Source organism: Triturus cristatus, chromosome 4_1, assembly GCF_964204655.1.
Source record: "Triturus cristatus chromosome 4_1, aTriCri1.1, whole genome shotgun sequence".
Taxonomy (NCBI): domain Eukaryota; kingdom Metazoa; phylum Chordata; class Amphibia; order Caudata; family Salamandridae; genus Triturus; species Triturus cristatus.
Window position 1 is genome coordinate 635,161,769 of NC_140585.1, and position 20,076 is coordinate 635,181,844.

Below are 20,076 nucleotides of genomic sequence, written 5' to 3' on the forward strand. Positions count from 1 at the left end.
GTGGGCAACAATGTGGAACTTAGGGATGACTTATTAATATTTAAAAGAAGGGTTTTTTACTTATCAGAAAGGGTGATTTTTGCAGATTTGACAGCAGCTTTTTTGGTTGCTGCAATCAGGTTACACATGGTAGGCCTGAAGCCATGTTTTAGAGGCCCACTCTGTGGATGGCACAATTAATACAATTGGTGTCAGAGTCCTTAGGTGCCATTTAACTTTCAGATCTGTGCACATTTTGTACATTATATACTCTGGGCTGGTAAATTGAATGTAACCATGTTTAAAGGTGGCATGGGCACTTTACTCCTGGTTAGGAGGGGTAATGGTAAAAGAGCACAGAGTTCGAAGTGAAGGAAAAATAGGGTTCAGAAAAAAGGTGAAAAATCAGGGTGACTATGCAGAAAAGGTGGATTTGTTGCACAAATGATCACCCAAATTCCACAGAATGTCTCCATTTCAGAAGTATACAGATTGCAATCCAGGTTATGGTTTTCCTCACTATAGAAGAGTGCTAAAATGGGTCAGAGAAGGTGCACAATATTGCATCATGGATATCTATACTTTGAAATATTGCTATTTTTGTGTCATGCAGGTATAAAAAAAGCCTTGAGCGTTTTGGGTAGCTTGATTTTCCATACTGACTCAGGATTAGAAGGCATAATTTCATCATTAACAGACAAAATAATCTAATTGTTTTGTAGGTGGGATTGAGGCAATCCGAGGAGGGGTTGCCTCAATCCCATCTACAAAACAATTAGGTTCTTCAAAGGACTTAAGGGTCTCATGGGCATTACCATTTTTTCCAGCAGTGAAAGTATTGATTCCCATTAGGACAGAGAATCCACAAAATATCAATCCCAGATGCAGTTGGGGCTCCTTCTTGTCCATGGTAAACCAGTAGTCTTTCCTCTGCCTTGGAATCTGTACTGTGCCCCCATAAGTGTGTGGTTTGCTTGTGGACTTCACCATATTCCACAAGGAGCTATATTTACAAATAACTATTTTTTTCATTTCTCTGGATACCTAACCGTGTCTTTTGAACTGAAAGTAAAATTAGAACCTGGTGCTTATGACCTCTGTACCATTAGGATCTTGTCCTTAATGTCTGACCCTGCCCATACTTCTCATCGCTTGTGGGGGTTATAGAAAACAAGCTTCAGGCAGGCAGTTTTTGGAAGGAATCTTTAGTCTTTATGTTATGGGATCCACATCCTCCAGAATGCTTAATGAAATCAGTGATACATCACTAATTAGAATAAATACATCTACAAAGCCTTACATTGTTGAACATTTTTCCCCAGTCATTAATCACACGATCCAACAAAAAAAAACAAGCTATATATAAACAGGTACAAGGTGTCCAAATCATAACTGTCCTTACCTGTTGGTTGAAGAAAAGGTAAATAATTGGATTATAGACAGGACTCGTCTTAGCAAAATATGTTGGCAGTGTTGTAGCAATTGGTGAAATGTAAATAGAGGGATTGATGACAATTATGAGAGCGAAGATTGCGTATGGCAGCCAACAAATAAGAAAAGCAGTCACCATAGCCAGCACCATTTTCACTGCCCGCTTCTCTTCTGCTGACTCTCTCTTGCCTCCTTGTTGCTCGATTTTCCTGTTGAGCTGGTAATAAACAATGCAAGTCATAAGCCATGATTATTAACAAAGACTTTAGTAATCAGTCTCCACTGCTGGAGCTCTTCTGCTCTCAACATCAACTCAAATATATTACATGTCTATATATATATATATATATATTCACTAAAAAACCCATCAGTTTTAGGGACGTTATAGTTAGAAATTAGCATTTAATAAACCTTTGAAATTAATTGAATAAAACATAGGTTTCAGGGACGTTATAGTTAGAAATGTTCATTTTAAAAACCTTTTAAATTCACTGAAAACACCATAGGTTTCAGGGACGTTATAGTTAGAAATTAGTATTTAAAAAACCTTAGATATTCACTGAACAAATCACAGATTTCAGGGACATTATAGTTAGTAGGACATTTCACTCATACAAAACCAGAGAAATTCGGCCGTTATAGTTAGTTGAGCTAACTATAACTAGCGCCCCCGCAATGCGCTGCTGATGACATCACATATTACATCACTCATGACATGGTCAGTAACATCACTGATGACATCTCAAATTACATCACTGATGACATCACTCATGACATCATCCAGTGACTGAGTGTTTCTAAAAAGTTTAAGAATGTGTTATATATATATATATTTTCGCCAGCCACTACATGGCCTCCCTTTACAAGGCAGTTTCAGTGCTCACTTGGGCTTAATTTGACTCTGTTCGGTACTTACCATCAATGTGCATGCTGGGAGCTGTAGTCTGGCATTTGAATGCAGTCGCCCTAATTAGAGCAGGGTTAGCTGTTCTCCCACCAATGGGAGTGCTGGAGTAAATCTAAAGGAGGCTAGGAAGCTGAAATGCATTATGCCACGTTTTCAACCTGTGAATAAAAGGTTCCTTCGATTTCCCTGCTGTGTCCTTGAACTGCTTTGTTAAAAAGTCGCTGTCTTCATGATTTTTCGCATCTGCCAGGAGCGCGCTACAAGGACCCATCTATCAAGAGTCCTGAGAAATGCTGGCAATTTGACTTTTTCGCATCAAGGGATTGATACTGATCAGGACCGCCTCATGAACAGGCCAGGCAAGTGGCCACTGCCATCGGTAGTCTGTGACTTCACATGGATGCAAGCTAATTTCAGCTTGCCATACGGCCCGGTTTGTTCTGGAATTGGGGATGGATGTTGGGGACTCGGGGGAACTTTGGACACATCCATTAATGGTATTCGCCAGCCTCTACATGGCCCCCCCTTTACAAGGCAGTTTCATTGCTTACTTGGGCTTAATTTGACTCTGTTCGGTACTTACCATCAATGTGCATGCTGAGAGCTGTAGTCTGGCATTTGACTGCAGTCGCCCTAATTGGAGCAGGGTCAGCTGTTCTCCCACCTATGGGAGTGCCGGAGTAAATTTAAAGGAGGGAGGAGGTGAAAAGTAGTTGAAATGGTGTCAGATGAAGGCTAGGAAGCCAAAATGCATTGTGCCATGTTTTCAACCGGTGAATAAAAGGTTCCTTCGATTTCCCCGCTGTGTCCTTGAACTGCTTTGTAAAAAAGTCGCTGTCTTCATGATTTTTCGCATCTGCCAGGAGCGCACTCCAAGGACTCGTCTATCAAGAGTCTTGAGAGATGCTGTAAATTTGTCTTTTTTTGCATCAAAGGATTGATACTGATCAGGACCGCCTCATGAACAGGCCAGGCAAGTGGCCGCTGCCATCGGTAGTCTGTGACTTCACAGGGATGCAAGCTAATTTCAGCTTGCCTCACGGCCCGGTTTGTTCTAGAATTGGGGCTGGACTTTGGGAACTCGAGGGAACTTTGGACACATCCATTAATGGTATTCGCCAGCCACTACATGGCCCCCCCCTTTACAAGGCAATTTCAGTGCTCACTTGGGCTTAATTTGACTCTATTCGGTGCTAACTATCAATGTGCATGCTGGGAGCTTTAGTCTGGCATTTGACTGCAGTCACCCTAATTGGAGCAGGGTCAGCTGTCCTCCCACCAATGGGAGTGCTGGAGTAAATTTAAAGGAGGGAGGAGGTGAAAACTAGTTGATATGGCATCTGATGAAGGCTAGGAAGCCGAAATGCATTATGCCATGTTTTCAACCTGTGAATAAAAGGTTCCTTCGATTTCCCCACTGTGTCCTTGAACTGCTTTGTAAAAAAGTAGCTGTCTGCATATATATGTATTCATTGTGACAATTCATGCATGATATTTTTGCTGTGGTTTGATTGTAATCAATGTTACTCAGTGTACATTACGATATGTTTCGTTCTTTCCATGTACATCGCGGCACCTCTTGACGTTTTGATTTGGGATTAATTGCCAATACTCAATGTCATTACAACTCGTGTATATTGTTATGACTGTCAGGTTTCATTATATGAATATTCTGATGTGTTATATTGTGATCTCTTCACTTTCTCCTGCTGGCAATGTCAGCTTTGATTACAGCTGTTTTGACTTTCAACTTGCATCAAATGTATATTATGATGGGTCAAGCTGCGATTTCTTTATTTTTTACTATTTTTTCGGCAATTATTGTTTAACATGACAGTCAAATTCACACTTTGGATCCTTACTGCGTGGGATTCACACTTTATTTTTTTTCTTGTTTTGTATTTTCAGTTGAAATTATTTTAAGGTTATGCCATCCATGGATGGCAGAAACACCACCATTTTTTTACGTTGCCATATCTTGCACGATTGTCATACATTAGTCTTCTGAATCACTTATCCTGGTTTGCAGAATAAACAGTCAGGGACGGTGCTATGGCACGCGGCTACTGCTGATCACCGCGCTTCTTAAGGTATTTTACTATACATCTTACACAAATTTGTTATTGGTATTATTGGTCCATCGTTGCTCATTTCCTTGTAGTTGGCTCAGGTGCCATATTTTTAGAGCTGCCTGAGTACGGGAGTGGTAAGACATCTTAGAAAGGGTCTTTTCCCTTTCTTTTTGATTGATTTTGTATTTTTTCCTCACATTTTCAGTTGCCGTTGCCAGCTGTTACGGAGAAGGGGGCTGCCCTCCCGCTGCGAGGCGCGCTAATTGCTGGGGATCGCGACGCAGTGAAATAATGAGCCAACTCTCGTGTGCGGTAGTGCGTGGACAGCTCCCGCCAGCTCAGCCCTCTTATTTATCTAGACGTGCTCACGCTAGCTGGCGTGAGCGCAGGGGCAGTGTTGCGGAACGCGCACCAGCAGGAAAAGGCTGGTGCGACAACTGTTATATCCCATCTCAACTCAGTCTTTGACAGGCGTATGAAAAGTCTCATAGTTCACTTACTTGGCAGGCAAAGTCTCTCAGGCGGGTGCTTAATGGTGGATTTTCTCTCAGCGCATACCTGGTAACCCCTCTGTTGATTGGGGGTGTGTGGACCTGGGTGGCGGGGGTGGGGACCAGGCCTCGGCTGGTCTCGGTGACTCCACAGGGAGTTCTTCGGATTGTTGATCATCGGTCCCTGGGGGCTCGCTCTGTCGATCTACAATCTCCTCAGTGTGATTCTCGATGGTGGGGAGGGAGACAGGTTGATCTACCTGTTTGAACCAGGAGATGTTGCGGGTCACCCTTTCTCCAGCTTTCTCGATGGTCACCATTGTTCCTTGCCTGCTGACCACTGTCCAGTGTCCTTGTTCGTACGGAATTTTCCTCCTGGTCTTCTGTCTTTCAGGATAACGGTATCTCCTGGCTGGAGCGGGCGGACTGCTGCTCTCCGGGTCCGACTGGCCTGGTTGTTGCGGTTCTCTCTTCTTCTGAGTGCCCTTTCCTCACCAAATGGAGGGGGGAACCAGCCGGGGGCAACGGGGATACCATCTCGGCGGGTGCCGGAGAAATAGAGCGCCCAGGGGGCTTGGCGTGTTGAACAGTATGGCGTGCTCCGATATTCTCGAAGAAACTTCTGGAGTTCTTGTTCGGGGTCACTCTGTTCTGCCACTGCGATGCGAATGGACTTGTTTATCGTTCGCATGAAACGCTCGATCTCTCCGTTGGCTTGGGGCCATTGGGGGGTGATGCGCCGGTGCTGAATGCCATGGTGGCGCATGAATTCACGAGATTCGTGCCCTTGGAATGTGGGTCCGTTGTCGTTGCGGAGTTCATTCGGATATTCGAACATTCCAAATATTTTCTCCAGAACTGGGCCAACATGCAGGAACACTGTCGAGGTTACCACTTCTACTATTGGGTATTTGGAGTAACTGTCAATGAGGGCCAATGTGACTCGCCCATCCGGATCACTACCGAGGTCCACACTCACTTTCTCCCAGGGGCTCTGACCATGTTCTTCGGTGTGGACAGGCGCTGGTCTCTCGGGTCCGCTTGTGATCTGGCATGACAGTCACTTGTGGACTAGTTCCTCTATCGGGCATCCATCTCTGGGAACCAGACCTTCTCTCTCATGCGGGCTTTCATCCTTTCCATCCTCTGGTGTCCTCCGTGGGCTAATTGTGTTGCCCACAGTTGCAGGGACGCTGGGATGACGATGCGGTTCCCTCTCAGGAGAAGTCCACTTTTGGTGAGGCTCAGCTCGTTTCTTACCCGCCACATGTGCACCAGACTTTCCTTTTCTGGGCTTGACCACGCGTTTGCTGACTGAAGGAACTGTCGCCACAGCCCTCCTTGGATAGTGTCTTGGACCTTGAGTATCACAGTGTCTTCTTTGGCCACGGTGGATATTTCTTCAATCATCAGCGCTCGGGGGCACATCAGGGCTGCCAGCATGTCCAGGTGTGCTTTTGTGTCATCACCGCTTTGCTCTTCTCTCTCTTCCTTGGTCATGTCCGGGTGCCTTGATAGGAAGTCGGCTGGGTTCTTGGCACCAGGCCGGTAGATCACATCCATGTCATAGTGTTGGAGCCCGATGGCCCACGTCTCGGTGCAGGGTGGGGCGCCGATCCTCTGAAAAGGGGCACTAGGGGTTGGTGGTCTGTGACGACAGTGAATAAGTGTCCACAGATGTATAGGTGAAAGTGTCTGCAGCCCCATCGGATTGCCAGGGCTTGTCTTTCAATCTGCGAATATCGTTTCTCTGTTGACATGAGCGCTTTGCTGGCATAGGCTAGGGCTGCCCATCTCCCCGGTTCCTGCTCCTGTGTAAGGACCGCTCCTAGGTCCACGGGACTGGCGTCTACGAGTATCTCAGTTCTCTTCACAGGGTCAAAATACACCAGCGTGGTGTGGTTGAGGAGCGCTTTTTTGACTGCTCGGAATGCCGTTTCTTCAGCCGGACCCCATGTCCACATGGCATCCGTTCGGGTGAGGCTTCGGAGAGGTTCTGCAAGGGTGGCTAGGTCGGGAATGAAGCGGCCGCAGTATGTGGCTATTCCAAAGAAGCTACGGACCTCGGCAACTGTGAGTGGTGCAGCCGCTGTCTTGATAGATTGGGATTTCCGTGGGTCAACTTGTATGCCTTCTTGCGTGAACGTATACCCGAAGAATTCTATAGTCTTTTGGAACAGCAGGCACTTCTCCTTGTGTAGGGTGACCCCGTGTTCTGACAGTCGCTTCAGCGTCATTCTCACATGATGGTAGTGCTCTTCCACCGTCTTCGAGTGAATGAGGTTGTCGTCACTCACGTTTAAGGCACCAGGGAGTCCGACTAGGATTTCTTTTACAGCATTTTGGAAGATCTGCGCGGCCGATGATATGTCGAAATTCAGTCTTTTATACCTCTGGAGGCCTAGGTGGGTATCGAACGTGGTTATGTACCGGCTGTCTTTGGCAAGTGTCAGTTGGTGATATCCAGCGTTCAAATCTAATTTCGAGAACCACCTGGAGCCGTTTAGATCAGCCACAATGTCATCCATAGTCGGCGTTATGTGGCGCTCGCACCGAATGGCCTTGTTTGGGAGGCGCATATCTATGCAAAGCCTATTCTTTCCTGGTTGACGGTGCTCCTCCGCTATTACCATGGGTGACACCCATGGTGTGGGCCTTGATACTTTCTCAATAACTCCCTGGTCTTTGAGTTTTTGTAGTTTCTCTTCTACCAGCGTGCAGAGGTGAAACAGGATCCTTCTGTGCCTTAGGGCTGTCGGTGGGACGGTGGTGTCGATATGTAGCTTTATTGGAGCTCTCTTTATTTTGCCTAGCCCTTTGAATAAGTCCTTGAACTGGCTCAGCAGTTCGGATGTCTGATCCATCTGCACCTTCCTGGCAAGCACTATTAGTCCCAGATATTCAGCTGCATGGTTGCTGAGTAGCATGTCCACATCTTGGTTTATTACGTGGATGTTGATGGTGATTTCGACGCTTCCTGACTGTACCCGCACAGTCATCTTGTCTTTGAGTGGTAGCGGCGTGTCGCTGCCGTATGCAAATATCTTGGCCTTTGACGGTCTAAGTTCCGGTTTGGGCCTCAGCTAGTTGTACTGCTGGATCCCCATCACAGTTACCGAAGCACCAGTGTCAATCACCGCATTGACATCGGACCCAGCGACCTTGATCGTGCAGCGAGGTTGGGGTCGTCTTCTGCTCTTCGGGGCTCGGGTTAACAAGACTAAATATTTCTCTCCCTCGTTGTCCGACGTGGACGTATTCTCTTGATAGGCTGTCTGTTCTCTTTTCTTGCTCCCAGATTGAGATGCCAGCGAGACCTGTGACAGCTGGCGGACCATCCGTCTCATCGGTTTAGGCTTGTTCCCTTCTTTACGCTGCGTCTTTCTCCTGCACACTGATGCGAAATGATTTGCGATGCCGCAGTTGGTGCATGTCTTCCCTTGTGCCGGGCACGACTGTGAGGGGTGTTCATTGTACCCACAGTATCCGCAGCGGTTCTTAGGGGTCTGTGGTTGACGATCTCGTGGCCTGTGGGTCCTGTCTTTTGTCCTAACTGCGTCCGCCTTTTCCGACTTTACCGTGACGCTCTTTTCTGGTCCTCTCATCAGAGCTACGTCCATCTCTTCTGCACGCTCCGCCGACAGGTCATGGGACCGCGCTAGCACCAGGATATCATTCATCAATATGTTCGGCTGCCGTAATATGAGGCCACGTAGGGTCTTGCTACGTATCCCAAGGATCAACTGGGCTCTGATTTCTTCCGCGGCTCAGTCGCCCACGAGATGCGTTGCGGCTAGTTCCCTTAGCTGTGCGTGAAAGCGTCAACGGACTCACCTTCCCGTTGCTTTGCTTGTCTTAGTTTGAAATGTTCAAAATCAGGGTTCATTTGGGGATCAAAATGAGCGTTCAGGGTTGTGACTGCTGCGGCATAATCATCGGGGGGCCGTGTTTGGTAAATGCTTGAACAGGAGGTAGATCTCTTCTCCTGCATAGCGGAGTAGAAGTGAGCGTTTCACTGCCCCATCCTTTTCCCGCGTAGCGATGAAATAGTTCTCTAGGCAGCCAAGCCATGTCTGCCACCATGGCGCAGCCATTGAGGGGTCTGCTGACTCACTGAAAGGAGGCAGGACGCCAGAGGGAGGGTGATGTGGTACTGCCAGTACTGGGGCTTGGGTGACGTTGTCTTGATCCCCCATCTTGTGTGGCGTGGGCACAGGTTGGCGGCCTAGCGAAGATGCCTGTTGCTGTCGGGGGCGGTCCTCAGGCACGGGAGGTGGCACAAATGCACTCAGTGACGTGCAGGCCTGCGTGTTTGTAAGCGTGAGGTACTCAGTCATGCTGGGGAATGGTACCAGGGTGTCTCTGTGGCACTCCTTGAGGCATGTGTGCTCCACTCTTCACTCGCACGTGGCACCAGCGACTCACTGGTCTAATGCGGCGGGGAGCAGCCAGGGATTTCGCCTCTGCTGCCAGGAAACTGCTTCCACAGGGTTGGGGCCATGCCAGGTGGGGCACGTGTGGTGAGCATGCAGAGGCCTGGATGGGCCTAATGGTTGCAGCAGTGCTGGTGCTGCCAGCTACACTCCTCGTGCTTTGTGGACTAAAAGCACGCTAGGGCATCCGATGCTCATCGCCAGTGTTACTGGGAAGGAGGCTGCCCTCCCGCTGCGAGGCGCGCTAATTGCTGAGGTGCGCGCCGCGGTGAAATAATGAGCCGACTCTCGTGTGCGGTAGTGCACAGACTGCTCCCAGCAGCTCCGCTCTCCTTATTTATCTAGACGCGCTCACGCTAGCCGGTGTGAGCGCTGGGGCAGGGTCGCGGAATGCGCACCAGCGGGAAAAGGCTGGTGCGCCAACTGTTACACCAGCCAACAGTCTCCTTTTCCCAGGGGAGCCTGAGGTAGGAGTCGGTGGTTGATGGACCCTAGTTTTCACTGTTTTAGATGCCTAATTGTTCTTGACAATTTCACTAGGCTTCACCACAGTATAGCGTGTGCAAGCCACACCCTTGGCCACAACCCCTGCCTCATGGCAAGCTATTGAACAGACGCATTGCGTGTCCTTGCTGCTGATCGCTGCAAAGAGATTCGATCTTATGCATTGCTCTGCCCACTCATTCTTGCCAAATCCACTAGGTTCCGTGGAAGCTAGCCAGGCCCTTAGACACTCCTCCTGCCTCATGCTGGGTTATTTGAATAGATGCAATGGGTCTGCGCCACTGGTGCAACAGAGGCCAGCCCCCCTGCCAGTTCTAGGTCAGAAGAATGCTTCAGAGTGATATAAACGCGCAACTCGTTGCTAGCTCTCAATCCCTTAAGTGAGTTTTCAAACTGCAGCCAGAGTGACCTCATTTTGTTCAGTCCCAAGTGCAATTTAATTTGCCAGGCTTGCGAAGAGCACATGGACTTGCTTATATCCAAACTTTAGCCAGTCCCTACTAACACTAACTGCCATCAGAAAGAATATACTGCCCAGCAGGTTAAATTTAATAATAATTTGCCCTGCGTGCTTGTTAATGCCAGATCATTAATAAAACACAGTGTTGAATTCAACCTATTGCTAGAACAACACTACCTCTCATTGGATTTTGTCAGTGAAACATTGGTTGATTTATCAGCCAGCTCTGATAATTTACCTGCCATTCCTGATGGCTATGCTATTCTCAGACATGATTGCTCAGGTAAGAGGGGAGGAGGGATTGCAGTTATTGTTAAATCTGATTTGAAGGTCCACTGCAGCCCAGTGCCTTCTTTTTTCTGCAAAGCAATGTGTTTCTGTGCAGAATTGTCTAATAATCAGTCCTTTCAAGGCGCTTTAATCTACCACCTACCTTGCCCATCTCCTATCTTCTTAAGAAGATTTTACCGTTTATTCCAGCTAACCTCCAGAAAACCGCAGTCACTTTGTTGTTGCTTTTGACGATTGAGTACTGTAATGGGCTCTATTTGAATGCCCATCAGCACGTTTTAAACAAACTTCAAACTCTACAATATGTGGTAGCATGGGTTGAGGGATAAAAAAGTAGATTTCCCGTATATAAGGGGTGTCGGACCTATATTATGTTAGCATGATGCATCTATACATATACTCCCCATCTGATATATATTCTTTTGCTTGGAGGAAATTCGTTTATTTCCTTCTTGTATATCTATTGCTAAAAGAGTAGGCCGAAAACCATACAGACGCCATTTTCTGATCATAGGCTCGATCACGGTCCGTGATCACGTGTTGATCACGTGCAGCTGTCAGGCTCCAGTTCATCTGAGTTACTGGTAGCAGCTGAAGGTAGGCTGTTTTATTAGACTGTTCTAAGACTCAAGGTCACATCTGGCTTTGGGGGCGATAAGCGCATTCTTGGAGGCACCGTGCCTACACTCCCAGGCACAAGACGAAAGGGAGTCACCCTTTCTGACCTCCTGTGTAATAGATAGTCAAGCCTTCGTACTGATCTGATGTGTGCCATATATGGTCCTTCCTTGGAGTTCAAGGGCCAACTGGTATTTTTCCTTTTACAGTGATTGTATGTGTTGAACCAAAAAGTATATAACCTCATGTTTGAATACGAGCCAGCAGTCTTCTCGGCGCACCTGATGGGTGAGGTTCGGAAAAGCTCCTCTATAGAGTATTTTGTTTAATAAACGATTGAACCTTCTTCACTGCCAACTGACTGATTATTTGGTAATGGTATTGGGACTATTGGTAGGTATAGTCCTATAGTTTATTTTTATGGTACATCAGGGTGCTCCTAAAAATCTCTAAGTACCAATTCATTTTCACATCCCTTAGGAAGCTTCACTGGTTGCCTGCAAGGCAGAGGGTGCAGTTCAAAGCGCTTTGTATTGTATACAAAGCTCTGCATGACCAAACTCCATACTTTTTAAAGAACTTCACCTGGTATGTGCCTGCCAGATCTCTACAATCGGTATCCACTAAACTTGTGGTAGTGCCCAGTTCTATGTGTGCTACTCGGGGTGGCAGAGGCTTCGTGCTTAATGCTACTAAAGTGTGGAATGACCTTCCTCTCTTTATCAAAGCTATGCCAAACCTTTTGGCATTTAGGATATCTCCGTAAACTTGGTTGTCTTCCATGAACTAACTTACTCTCTGGTTCTTTTGTCTGCAGTTCAGCTAACGCCAAGACGCCTTTGAGTATTTGAATGCTCTACAAGAATAACTGACATAACATAACATTAATTTCATAACATTGTTAATTTTGGTATTGGCAGGGGATTCTGTTATTCCTCTTTGCAGTGGGTTCATCGTTCTTCCTGATCTTATTGGTTCATGTTGCTCATGGTTTACTCCAGGTATTGACTATAATCACTGCTGTCAGTTACTATCCACTTTACATTTACAGCCTTGCATACAGCTCACTCGAGTGCACTGACCATTATTCCGGGATAGCTCACATTGGTCGTTTTAGGCAGCACTCCGGGATTACGGGTACTAGGATTAATGCATGATGAGACCTGCTTCTCACACTCACTCCTTTAGTTTCTTTCACTCATTGCAGAGATTGTTTGAGTGTGTAATGGATTGTTATCATCATTTGAAGTCTCTATGTGTCTTTTTTTACTATCTGCAATCGTGGCTCACTAGGTCACGATGGGTTGACAAGTCATAGTAATGTTCAGCATGTTCCTTAATCACAGTTTACCTCAGTATTTTTGTTGCATGCAATCTAATCTTTCTTCATTTAATAGTTGTATATTTTTAAACCTGGGATGTTTTTCCATATGTACAATTAGTGAATCTTTGTCTTGATTTTACCCCTGATGAAGGGTGCTTCTCACTGGGTTATGTGTTACAACCATGAACACCTTTTCAACTTGAGTACTTTATTTTCCTCGCCTTCAATTATGAAGTAGCAATTGTAACAATACGACAAACCTACAAGCTAATCATTAACTAATGTAGTATTAATGCTTCTATCTCTTTTCAATGCTGTATCATTTGATTATTTGAAATACTTAGATTTACATTGTTCACTTTGAAGCCTTAGGGCACCAGCAATGCGTGTTGTGTTCTAGTACACTTGATTGATCTAGTTTTTCCCTAAGAGGGTTAACTTGCCAGGTTGAAATGGCAGTTTAAAACTGCACTATATGATGAATGAGCAGTTCCTGGGAATAACTGACTAGGAAGGGGGGAAGAACAGGTCTTTCTTCAAAATGCCCTCACACACCCCAAGGGATGTCATGCTTCATCATTTGGGCATTTGCCCCTCGTCAAGCCGGCGCTGCAATGCCTGACGGGCTCCCGAAACCGGGGCTCTTTATCGGGGATCTTTTGAAGAAGCCGTATGGGTGCGTGTAGGTGTGAGGGCTAGGTAGTGCACAAAAGTGTGGGGTGAGTAAAATAGGTATAGAGCCGTCCTACTTAATTCAAGTTTTAATTATTGAGGTAGCTCCAGCCTAATTTAAAAATATGTAGAAGCCCTATAGAGGAGTGATGTTCCATCAGGGCTAATCAAAGATGGACGTGGTCAACATGTTTCGTGCCCCAACTGCCCCAGAAGGGGTCAATGGCACTTCGTCAGGACCAATGTGAAAGTGTCAGGTGAGTGCACTGCCTTCTGGGCCCAGAGCGAGGGTAGGACATCAGCAAGTTGCTCGTCTACCTTTATACCGGAGCAACCAAGGTGCTCTGGTGCTCGGGTCTTATCCCCGTCAGCCGGGACTAGGTCACGTGGGGTCTTTCTATACCCCATTACCAGTTCCTTAGTAATACCCCCTACCGTTTTCAGCAACTAGTGCTAGACGGCAGTGCACTCACCTTGAATTAAGTAGGACAGCTCTATACCTATTTTACTCACCCCACACTTTTGTGCACTACCCAGCCCTCACACCTACACACACCCATACGGCTTCTTCAAAAGATCCCCAATAAAGAGCCCCGGTTTCGGGAGCCCGTCAGGCATTGCAGCGCCGGCTTGACGAGGGGCAAATGCCCAAATGATGAAGCATGACATCCCTTGGGGTGTGTGAGGGCATTTTGAAGAAAGACCTGTTCTTCCCCCCTTCCTAGTCAGTTATTCCCAGGAACTGCTCATTCCTCATATAGTACTTTCCTTGGTGCCTACGAGCAGGACCTCATAAACTTGGCTCCTTGTCCCTCCTTGTTTAAAAAAAGTTTAAAACTGCACCCACAAGCTCTGCAATGGCAGGCCTGAGACATGTTTAAAGGGTTACTTAAGTGCATGGCACAATCAGTGCAGTGGCATAACGAAACTTGACGGGTCCCTTTGCAAAGCACAGGGAGGGGGCCCCCTCTCCCTGGCCCACCACCTAACACGTTTGCTGAGGGGGCCACCTGGAGCTCAGGGTTCCCCTGCACCTCAAGGGCTTATTTTACACTGTTGAATCAGTGCTGCAGGCCCACTAATAGCATTTAATTCAGAGGCCCTGTGCACATGAACTACACTTTACTAGGGAGTTATAAGTAATTTAAATATGCCAATTGTGGAAACACCAATGTTACAATGTTTTAGGGAAAGAGCACCTGCACTTTAACACTGGTCAGCAGCGCTAAAGTGCCCAGAGTCCTAAAGACGTTAATATCAATGGGGTGTCCCAGGCCATGCAGAACGTGGAAAATTGTGACAGTATACAGACAGAGGTTCTGCCATGGAAGAAACAATTGCTTTTCAACTAGGTTTGTCCACAGCGATTTAGGACTATTAATCAATGAACCACAGAAATACAATACTGACCATAAATGACAAAGTCAGGAAAACAGGAGGCCATAAAGCAAAAAAGTCAGGGGAAACCACACCAAGGATGCCAGGTACAACAAATGCTCTGTCCAGCTGAAAGCGGGGAGAGGTACCCAACCCCTTGGGAGTGATCTTCATAAGGTGGAAGAACTTGGGAAGACCATCAGCATTGGTGTGGTCTGTTCCAGGATGGTGGCCCACCGTAAAGTTAATTCCCTGTAGGGATATGGACCATCTGAGGGCTCACCCTCATCTGCATTAACCATCTGAGGGGCTTGTGATCTGTCTGAACCCGGAAGAGAGTACCAAGCAGGTATGGCCTTAGCTTCTTCAGTGCCCAGACCACAGCAAAGGCTTCCTTTTCTATTGCGCTTCACCTCTGCTCCCTGGAAAGTAACCCTCTGCTGATAAAAGTTTCAGGATCCAGGCCCTCTTCATTTAGCTGTGAGAGCACACCCCCTACACAATGCTTGAAGGCGTCTGTCTGGACAATAAATTCCTGGGAGAAGTCAGGGGCCTTGAGTGCCTTCAGAGCATCTAAGGCTTTCTGGCACGCCTCTGCCCATATGACCTGATGAGGTTGCTTCCTCGAAGTCAGCTGTGTCAAGGGGGCAACAATGGTGCTATACCGCTTGACGAACCACCTGTAGTACCTATTGAGGCCTAAAAAGGCTTTCACCTTTGTCTGGGTCTAGGGTCTTGCGGGGATTCCCAAGCCAGAATTGTCTCAGTCGTGGCCTGGAGGGGCTGCACCTTGACACCTCCCACTTGGTGACCCAAGAAGACCACATGCCCCTGCCCTATCTGGCAATTACTGCCCTTGATAGTCAGGCCTACTCTCTGCAGTGCCTCAAGCACTTCTTTGAGGTGGCACCAGTGGTCCTCCCAGGTGGAGCTGATGACCGCAATGTCCTATAAGTAGGCATCACTGAAGTTCTCCAACCCAGCCAGGACCTGCTTGACCAACCTCTGGAAGGTAGCAAGGGCGTTCTTTAACCCTAAGGGAATGACTTAGAACTGGAAGTGCCCTTCAGGTCTGGAGAATGCAGACCTCTCTTTTGCCCCCTCGGTCAGGGCAACATGCCACCACCCAGACATTAGGTCAAGCTTGCTGAGTAACTTGGCAGCTTCAAGTTGATCTATGAGCTCGTCAGCTTGGGGGATGGGGTGTGCATCAGTCCTAGTGACTGCATTTAGCCCACGGTAGTCCACACAGAACCGAAGTTCAAGTGGGGCACCTGGAAGGGGAGCCTCAGGGACCACTGGGCTGAACCAAGGACTGTTTGAAAGCTTAATAACCCCCAATCCTTACATTTTGGAGACTTCCTTCTTAATGTTAGCCCTCATCTTAAATATTATTTTTGGCAGCCGTCTCTCTGTTGATCTAGGGCCAGTGTAGGGGAGAGGCTGACATACTCCACTGACCAATCCTGCTCCTAAAAAGATAGGAGATTGGAGAGAGATTCACTCTCTTCTTCCACCCCATCATAAGTTACCAAGGGCATAGTAAAGTGAGGCTTGAGGCAATTAACATTCAGGACCCTCCTTGGAGTTTTGAGGTTCACCTGGTAGGTGACTTTGCTCTTACGCTCCTTTATCTCATAGGGCCCAGACGAGGAGTCTTGCAGAACCCTAGGCTCTATGGGCTCCATTACCCACAATTTTATGCCAATCTGAAACTTATCCAGAGTGGCATTCTTGTCATACCAGCGTTTCATGCCCTCCTGGCTAGGATCCAGATTCTACTGGACGAGCTTCTGATGGTGGGCTGTTTGGTTTTGAAGGGCCAGCATGTAGCTGACTATATCCTGTGCGGCCCGGCTGGGAGCTTGCTTTCAGCCCTCCTTTCCCAAACTGTCAGGCCCTTTCACAAGGTGGCCATATTGAAGCTCAAAGGGGCTCAAACACCCCCCCTTTGTAGTACCTCCCTGTATGTAAACAAAAGGCATGGCAGGAGGACCTCCCATGTATGCCTTATGTAGACCCATAATCATACCTTTCAGGGTGCAGTTGAACCTTTCAACCAACCCATTGGTTTGGGGGTGGTAAGGAGAGGAGAACTTACTGGTTCCCCACACTGTATCCACAGGGCCTTCATGTGGTAAAATATGCAGTTGGTACCCTGGACAGATACCACCTCCTTGGGGAAACCCACACGGGTAAAGATCCCCATCATTGCCCTGGCCACAGCAGGTGCAGTTACCGTCCTCAGAGGGATAGCTTCCGGGTACCAGGAAAGCATGGTCCACCAAGACAGGTGGCATTGTCCACCAAGACCAGAATTAATCTGTTGCCCATGGATGTCTTGGGGTCCAGAGGCCCAATGATGTCAATGCCCATCCTCTCAAAGAGGGTGCAAATGAGAGGAAAAGGTTGCAGGGGGCCTTGCACTTCTCCCTTGTCTTGCCACTTTCCTGGCAGGTAAGACAGGACCTACAGTATGCACCTGAGCCCTTCCTGATTTGAGGCTAGTAAAAGTGGGTGACAACCTGTCACAGGTCTTCTCTTGCCGCGAATTACCTGTCAGTGGCACATCATGAGCCAGACCCAGTAGGGAGGTCCAGTAGCACTGGTGGACCACCAACACATATGTTGCCCCAAGCTCAGGAACTTTAGCCTCGCTATACACTAGACCATTTTCCCAGTAGATTAGGTGCTTGCCAGAGGTGTCACCAGCTGCCTGGGTCTCTGTCTGCTGCAAAAGACCCTCATAAGAAGGGCATTCCTTCTGCACCCCACAGAACTCCTCTGTCGTGTGACCCCATCCTGCTGCCAATTGGTCAGCTCAGGCAGGTTCCCCAATTCTGCCACTTCCTCCCCTGTAGGTACTGGGGTGTCCCCCTCAGCCTTCTCCCGGATCTGAGCTCTACTACCTTCCAGGTGGTATGCTCCAGGTAATTACCCAGCAGACAATCCTCAGGCATGGATGGACTCACAGCTACCTTAACTAGACCTGAACCCCCCCACATACACTCAAAGGGAACCATAGCCACTGGGGAGTAGCTCTCACAGATGTTAGCTGGAACGTATTAGAGACTACCTGCTCTGAAGACACCATATGACACCTGACGGTTGTCATGCTGCCTTCTGTGTCTCTTAGAGCCTCCACCCTCTGCCCAATGATGGTGACCCACTAATTGTACTTTCTAGTATTGTCAGGCATATGGGTTCTCTGCACCATCTCTTTGTCACCCAGGAACAATAGGGTAACCTCTACACTGTCCCCAAACTAACTGGATCTTCTCTTCACCAAGCACTACACTAGCCAACCCCAGTGACTGCCCAACAATGGGGGGCTGTGCCCGCTTGGGACCCCTGGCATCTCCCTTGAAGTACCCTTCCTGCTGACACTCAAAACACTTCAGCGGAGCCATCCCTGCAGCTGTACTGACAGGAAACCACTTCTTCTTGTTTTCAGTAGAGGGATGGGAGCCCTGACCCACACAATTAGTTTGTGGACCTTTAGAGAACTTCTTGCTTTTATTTTTGTCCCACTCTCCTTCTTCTGGTGAGCACCCTTCCTACACTTGGGGTGATCCCCCCCAGATACTTTCTTATAGACCCTGGTGCTGGTGCAGCGGTCCTCCTCCTTAGCAAGCTCCATGGGGTCAGTGAGCTTACTATCTACCAGGCACTGGCGCAGGTCTGCAAAACAAACACTGAACAAGATGTCTTGTGCAATCAAATTGTACAACCCCTGGTAATCTTTCACATTGCTGTCCTTCATCCAGTCATCCAGTGCCTTGCCAAAGGAATCTACACAATCCACACAGGCCTTTTGGCCTTTTGGAAAAATTTCTGATTATCCCTGGACTTCTGTCAGTTCTTTTCTGGGGTCAAACCAAACTTCCTAATTAGGGCTTCCTTCATGAATGGATACCTCATTCTGTCACCTCTATGGCCTGCATGGTGTCCCTCCCATCACTAGGAATGTCCCTCCAGAGACTAGCTCCCAAATCCTCCTCAAGGACCTTTTGCATTTGTAAAGCAATGTTATAGATCTCAAACCATCTGTCTATGTTGTCTCCCACAACAAAGTCAGACGCCAAATCCTTGGGGATGTGGACCCTTCTCTCAGATGACACTGCAGCATTGCTGCCACCACTGGACTCTACTAACTTAGTCTTGAAGTCTAGTTCCTTTAGGCTCCTCTGATGAGCCAACCACTCTAGAGCAAGCCTCTTCTCCGTGGCCAGTTTTGGCTGCCCCATGGCCAACCTTGTTTTCTTTTACTCTTTTTCCGTTGCCTGCCTTTTCTCCTCTGATGCCCTTTCCTGCTCCAATTTGAGATTATCCTGCTCCATTTTTAAATCCCTCTCTCCTGTCCTCCAGTGCGTCTGGGGACAGGCCTCTATATAAAAGATTGCTCCCTGCCTGGGGTGGAATCACTAATTGTGGAAGGATCCAAATCCTCCTCCTCATCCTCATCCTCCTCTTGGGACTCTTACAATGCAGCACGGGCCTCAGACCAGACTATTAATGCCTTTTGCAGCTCCACCTTCCTGGTGGTGCTCTTTAGAGGCAGTCCAAAGTTCTTGCAGAAATCCTTGAGCTGGGCCACAGTGTAACACCTTGAGTTTGACCAGTTTAAACTCAATTTTTCAGGTGCAGATGCAGATGTAGAACTTCCAGTTAGAGACATGATTTTAGGGAAAAGCAAAATGTCAATCAGGGAGAATTTGAACAATCAAAAATGTCATTCAGAGGTGGCAGACCAAAAGAAAAAGAAAACCTGCCAATCAGGAGCAATTGACTCAAATTGGTCTTTTATGTGTATGGTAGTGTACACCACATTACTGTAAGGTACTGCACAAACACAAGTCCTATCCTCATTGCTGATCAATCAATGTTAGAAATTGGGTTTCTGGTTGGTAGAGATATGTAACCGGTCCAAGCAGGAACCACAATCCTAGGCAAATTAAGTCAGATAGCAGCATAAATTAACCTGTTCTCACCCCCTGGGAGCTTGGCACAGAGCAGTCACACTTTTATTTTAAGAGGCAATGTGTAAAGTATTTGTGCTCTATTTAATGCAGTAAAACAGACAACAAGACCACACAAAAATAATCCATGCTAGGTTATAAACAATAGAGCTTAATGTAACAAACAAAAGAAGACCAAAATGACAAAAATCCATTAAGTGGAACTGGAGTTATAAATATTTAAGAACATCTTGAAATGTACTGCTTAGTCATAAAGCGCCAACCAGTGGTATCTGGTTGTGCTGCACCAGGTCAATTCTAAAAAATCAAGCCGACCATGCTAGAGCATGGGTCGATACAGGAGCCACGCAGAGTCCGCTTCAAACAGTACCTTCATAGAGAAAGGGTTTATGTCGAGGAGCAAGGTGTGAGGAGCAGTCAGAGATGATGTGTCAGCGTAGATCTCAAGTATTGTAGGTGATGTGTCGGTTCCTAATTGCACAGTTTGGTGATGCGTCACCACAAAACCCATGGCAATGAAGGTAATGCACTGTCGTCA

The 20,076-nt window shown here is 47.3% G+C and overlaps 1 protein-coding gene across 1 annotated transcript in view; it reads right to left on the reverse strand.

Moving 5' to 3' along the window:
- The window catches only part of LOC146855314 (opsin-VA-like), a 249,924-nt gene that overhangs the window by 168,678 nt on the left and 61,170 nt on the right, over nucleotides 1–20,076 (reverse strand). The window contains exon 3 of the mRNA XM_085650589.1: nucleotides 1,382–1,627. Coding sequence (XP_085506715.1) covers nucleotides 1,382–1,627 — 246 coding nt within the window. The remainder of the gene's footprint in view (nucleotides 1–1,381; nucleotides 1,628–20,076) is intronic.